The sequence below is a fragment of the Sinocyclocheilus anshuiensis genome, unplaced genomic scaffold (assembly GCF_001515605.1).
Source record: "Sinocyclocheilus anshuiensis isolate Anshui unplaced genomic scaffold, SAMN03320099.WGS_v1.1 scaffold1679, whole genome shotgun sequence".
NCBI classification, from domain to species: Eukaryota; Metazoa; Chordata; class Actinopteri; order Cypriniformes; family Cyprinidae; genus Sinocyclocheilus; species Sinocyclocheilus anshuiensis.
Genome location: NW_015552680.1, coordinates 108,417 through 114,096, shown reverse-complemented (window position 1 = coordinate 114,096; position 5,680 = coordinate 108,417). Strand labels below are relative to the sequence as shown.

Sequence of the window (5,680 nt, the reverse complement as noted above, 5' to 3'; positions counted from 1 at the left end):
GACGAGCTTAAACCGGCATCCCAGCATCAAAACATACCTAACCAGCATATGCTGTTTTTTTCAACAGGGTAATTAAAATGAATGAACAAAGGTATGTGTATATATATATATATATATATATATATATATATATATATTAGATAATTTTATATTTATAATAATTTACTGATGCCCCTACTGACCACCTGGCCTCTGGTTAAGAACTACTGTATCGTGTGGCCAGAAAGCTCGGTCACCACTAGATGGAACTAGCCTATTAATTAAGATTTTCCTTGTCTAATAGTCTTAAATTTTAAACTGTTTTCAGATCGTATGAATGATACATGAAATGCACATGCACATTTTCTACTGTGTATTGAATACTATGGTATTCTACTCTACATTCCAGTTGCGTTCTGATAGTATAATGATGTATTATAACAGTTAGAAGAGGATGACAAATCATGGTGGTTTATGAAGTCATGAGTTTTAGCAGTCAGATAATGCTTTCCTCATTGTAAGCTCAGTGAACCCCAGAGCGCTCATCCCGCTGCAGCGCTGGAGAACGTGAGAGCCGTTTCTGAGCTGTCCTTGCCTGACAAAGTGCCTCATCTCCTGTGAGACTCCCTCAAGGGACCCGTTCAGTGTTCTGGGAAACTAACCGCTCGACAGCTGCAATCCTCCACCAACGTGATGAAAAGTCGGCTTCCTCTTTAAACCGCACACATTCTAATGACCACATGGGCACAAGCTCACACAATTTGGGGTTCTGCAGTTTGGAAAATACAGTAGCCTATTTTAAGTTGTGTACTCTTGGGCGATAACTTTAAGGTGATAACATGAAGCATTCTGAAAGATTGTTACACATTTGATAAACGGACGCACAAAATGTTGAGTAGCCTAGTCTTTATAAGGGACTAAAACTGTTTACGTAGGCCCTATAGGCTATTCAGAAAGTTAACACAGTATGGACTTTATGAAATTTATTTAGCCTATATATATACATTCATCAAAGTATTCCTCCTAAGAAAAGTGGCATGTATGTGTAAAATAGTTCTCAGTTCTCACAAACAAAATCAGCGGAAACAAACATAGCCTACTACGATTCAACACGATAAATGAGATAGGCCTACACTTGTTCAAGTGACAGTGATTTCCCAGCGAACACGGAACGTTCTCATAACTTTAGCGTTTAATATTTTGGCATGGTTCTCTCAAAGTTATGAACAAGCTTTAAATGTTCATTCAAATGTATGTGGTCATAACGTTTCCAAAACGTTAGCATATCGTTCATTCATGGAATGTTTTTCTGAAACATTTTAGTTAGACGTTATCTAACTGTTTAAAAATGTTACTACTGACAAGTTCCAGATAGCCCAATTTAAGAGAATATTCAAAAGTAGCATTGCCATAATAGGCTATGCAAAGTTATAAAATGGAATGTTCACCTAATGTTTTCTCTAACGTTCACATAACCAATAAAAAACGTTCAGAGAACGTTCAAAAATAACGTTTTCATACCTTAATGAGAATGTTTGCAAAATGTTCTTAGAATACATTTTTGTTAGCTGGCTGGTACAAGATTATTATGCATCAAGGTCGTGAAGTAGCATAGACATTCATTGAGCAGTTCATTCAGTGATAATGTAAAGCACATTAAAAGAAAAGATAGAACAAGCCAAAAATATCACATTCATAAATAAACTTAAAGGGGTCATATGATGCGATTTCAATTTTTCCTTGAGGGGCGTAACATTTCCGTCTCACGCTTGAGGTATTCGGCCAATCACAACGCACTGGATAGCTGGCCAATCACAGCACACCTCGCTTTTTCAGACCGATGAGCTTTGTAAAAATCGACGCGTTTCAAAAAGGCGGGGCATAGAGGAGAAACAATAATGTACAGTATGTGGAAAATAATGTGTTTTTTTAACTTTAAACCACATAAACACATTTCATTACACCAAATACACAAAATAATGTTCTTTTTAGCAACATCATATGACCCCTTTAAACATACTTTGGAGTATAACATATGTGGACAAATGTCAAGATATCAAGCATATTTTGTTTTCTATTCCATCTAGCCTTAATTACATAGGTCATGTTGCTGCTTAGTGAAAAATAAAATGTATTTTTAAATGACTGCCGGATGGTTAGAAATTTACAAGTGCCTTAAAACAATAAAAGTGCTTCCCTGGCTATGCAAGTTGTTCTTTTTTCACAAGAGCTGGTTTTAAGCTAAATACAGTCATCATTTCAAATATTTCAACACGTATAGTAATATCTGTTTTTGTTTGCTAGAATGAACATAAAAAACATCAGGCTATATAAAGACAGATTTGTGTGCAATGACTTGTGTTTAAATTGTAGTTGCATTCATTGCATAATGTCCATTGATGTAAGTTCAAAGGAAGTGCATGAGTACAGACAGTAAAGAGAGAGAGAGAGAGAGATGGAGGGGGATAAAAGACAGAGAGGTGCCAGATGTTTATGCTGTAGCTCCACATAGTCTGACCGCTGCTGAAATGTCTTTGGTGTCCTCTGATCGTGCTGAGACCACAAAAGGCCAGGTCTGTGGAAAAATAATAAAAAAGTCAGCCACACATTGCTGGTAGATTGCCATAAGATGCAGATGCGAACACATGTAATGCTTAGTGTACTGTAAAGTATTACTTTTATTTTTAAATATTTATAGGATTTATTTTAATATTATGTTATTGATAGCCTACTTAATACAAAATAAAAAAATAATAAACCATTCAATATATTAACAAATATACTTCAGTTTAACAAGACAAATGTTTTATGATAATTAAAATTACATTATAAATTATTAAAATTATGAACTATATATTCATTTAATACATTAATATAGTATATTTGCTGTTACTGTAATATGTAAAATAAAATATGTACTGTCAAGTATTTATATTTATGAATATTTTTAAAATGTATATTATTTATATTTAATAGAGAATATTAAAAAGAATATCCACGTGGTTACACTTTATTTGAAAGTGTCCTTGTTAAAGTGTAATTATACATTTAAGTATTGAGCAATATCAATTAACTACATGTGCTTACTATATGGTGAGGTTTAGGATTACGGTTTGGTTTAGGGGTACTTGCATGTAACTATGCATAATTACTTGTTATTATCATGGTAAGGACATGCAACGTGTAACAAGGACACCTTCAAATAAAGTGTTACCCTCCACATTAATACTTATTCTAGCATATGAACTGTTGAGTAAAATAATCTGTAAACTAAAAAAGCAATTAAGTTATTTATATTATGTTATTCATAGTAATTATTAAGTAATTAAGTATTATTTATGAATATTTTTGTATTTACTCAAGTATTATATTATTGGTATTTAATACAGAATAATATATTTTTTATTTTATATGTATACATTTAAAATCTGTATATATAATTCTGTGTATATATACTGTATGTATATATATATATATATATATATATATGTGTGTGTGTGTGTGTGTGTGTGTGTATAAATCTGTAACATATAATTCTTATTCAGGTATATTCATAATTGAGTATTTAAATTCAAATAAACTTCTTTAGCATTATACCATGGTACAGTAATAGTATCTAATAGTAATACCGTAGTACTTTAAAATTATACATGTCTGAATAATTTCCATGTATCATGGTATTTTTATGGTACTCCTAAAGCACAGTACTTCAACAACAAAAAAAATGATACTAATATATGGTACATTTACAAGAACTTACAAAATGTAATATAGATGATGTATTTTACAAGTAATGCTGAGCAATAAATCTTCTCGACCAGATGGAAGTGTATAAATTCCTGTGACAAACTCAACAACACTCACTCATACCAAGTTTACAGGATGCACAAAGCTGTTCTCGTATCTGTCCTCCTGCAAGAGCTGTCTGAGGTGAGAAATGTAGCTGGATGCCAGACGCAGCGTGTCTAGTTTTGACAGTTTGGTGTCTGCCGGTACCCACGGCAGGCTGGTCTTCAGCCGCGAGAACGCTTTACTCAGAACCCTCATGCGTGCCCTCTCTCTGGCGTTAGCTGCGTTTCTCTGAGACTGTCTGCCATCCTTCCCCATCTTCATTTGTTGCTTGTTGTTGTTGGCAGCAGCTCGAGGTTTGGTCTTTGCTATCAGACTGTCATCGATACTAAACTCGTCTTCTGAGTCTTCTAGAGAACACGTGTCCATGTGAGTGATTGACAGCTCCTGGAGATCTTCAGGATCACTCACCGAACCCGTGGACATCTCAACTGCACCTGCTTCAGAGCAAAGAACTTGATTTCCTGCGTTTCAGTGGTATATGATATTCAGTGTCCTTGCTGTAGATTCAAAGCAACAGGTGCTGCCTTAATTTTAAATCTCTGTAGAAGAAGCCCAGGCAGAAAAAGGCGCATCAATACAGGGCCATTATTTAAAAGCATTCAGCATCTTCTGAATGTAAATGGTTGTTAAATTGGTCAATCAGACTGTATATTCTACCAGTCTTCGCTGAGCATTTCAGAGTTTTTCCTGTGGTGTCCCAAGCACATTTAAGGTTTGGGGTTTGGCAGGGTCACTCTGGATCAGGCATTTCTCCTCCCCTTTTCCCCATCTAATTTTTGGGAAGACAACTTGACACAGTGGCACTGACAGCATATGCAGCATGAATCGATGGAATTTACCATGAACTAATGCCATGAGATTTTTAACTGCACTACATAAAACAGCCTGCAGATCTAGTGATTTATTGGTTTATATTTATATTAAAAAATTATTTATTCATAAAAATCACACAGTCTTTCAGAAATAATTCTAATACGCTGATTTGGTGCTCAAGAAACATTACTTTTTATTATCAGTGTTGCTGCTTAGTATTTTGTGGATACAGTAATACATTACTATTCAAAATATGCACTTTTATATGCAGTTTTTTAAAAGAAATAAATATTATTATTCAGTAAGGATGCATTAAATAGATCAAAAGTGACAATAAAAACGTTCATAATATTACATAAGATTTCTATTTTTAAAAATGCTGTTCAGTGAACTTTATATTCATCAAAGAATGCTGGAGAAAAATGTCTCACAGATTTTTTACAAAAATATTAACTAGCAAAAGCTGTTTTCAAAATTAACAATACAAATTATCATTAATAATTGGGCACCAATAATAACTGATAATACCTGAGCACCAAATAAGCATATTAAAATGATTTATGAAGGATCATGTGACACTGAAGACTGGAGTAATAGCTGAAATTAAATTGATGAAAATTCAGCTTCGCTGTCACAGGAATAAATTACATTTGAAAAGATATTAATACAGAAAACTGTTATTTGAGATTATAATATTTTACAAATTTTTTTTTTCTTAAATTCAGCATAAGAGGTATACAAAATAATATATTCAATATTACTTTTATATTTATTTAATATTAATTTAAAATTCTGAATACATGCACATTATATGCACACACATATATATCGAATAAAGAATATTTAATAAATATGTATTGAATATTAAATAATACATAGGTATTTAATGCATATATATACATCAATGTATAAAAATATTATTAAATCAGCTTTAAACATGGAAATATGTTTATATCAGTTATTTAAATAATAAATCATTACTTTTACTTTTTACTTCACAGTACATTTATTAATTTATTATACAATAACATAAGTA

At 32.6% G+C, this 5,680-nt stretch overlaps 1 protein-coding gene across 1 annotated transcript; it reads right to left on the bottom strand.

Moving 5' to 3' along the window:
* Positions 1-2,447: 2,447 nt before the first annotated feature.
* Positions 2,448-4,254, bottom strand: LOC107667587 (transcription factor 21-like). Its single transcript, XM_016459294.1, has 2 exons — positions 3,850-4,254; positions 2,448-2,554 (listed from the first exon to the last, which is right to left on the bottom strand). The coding sequence occupies exons 1-2, from the start codon at positions 4,252-4,254 to the stop codon at positions 2,471-2,473; spliced, it is 489 nt and encodes a 162-aa protein (XP_016314780.1). The 3' UTR covers positions 2,448-2,470.
* Between the last annotated feature and the right edge of the window lie 1,426 nt (positions 4,255-5,680).

Coding starts and splice junctions, on each gene's coding strand:
- LOC107667587 (XM_016459294.1), bottom strand. CDS start 4,254: ATGTCCACGGGTTCGGTGAGTGATCCTGAAGATCTCCAGGAGCTGTCA. Junction 2,555..3,849: donor TTGTGCATCCTGTAAACTTG/GTATGAGTGAGT, acceptor ATTTTTCCACAG/ACCTGGCCTTTTGTGGTCTC.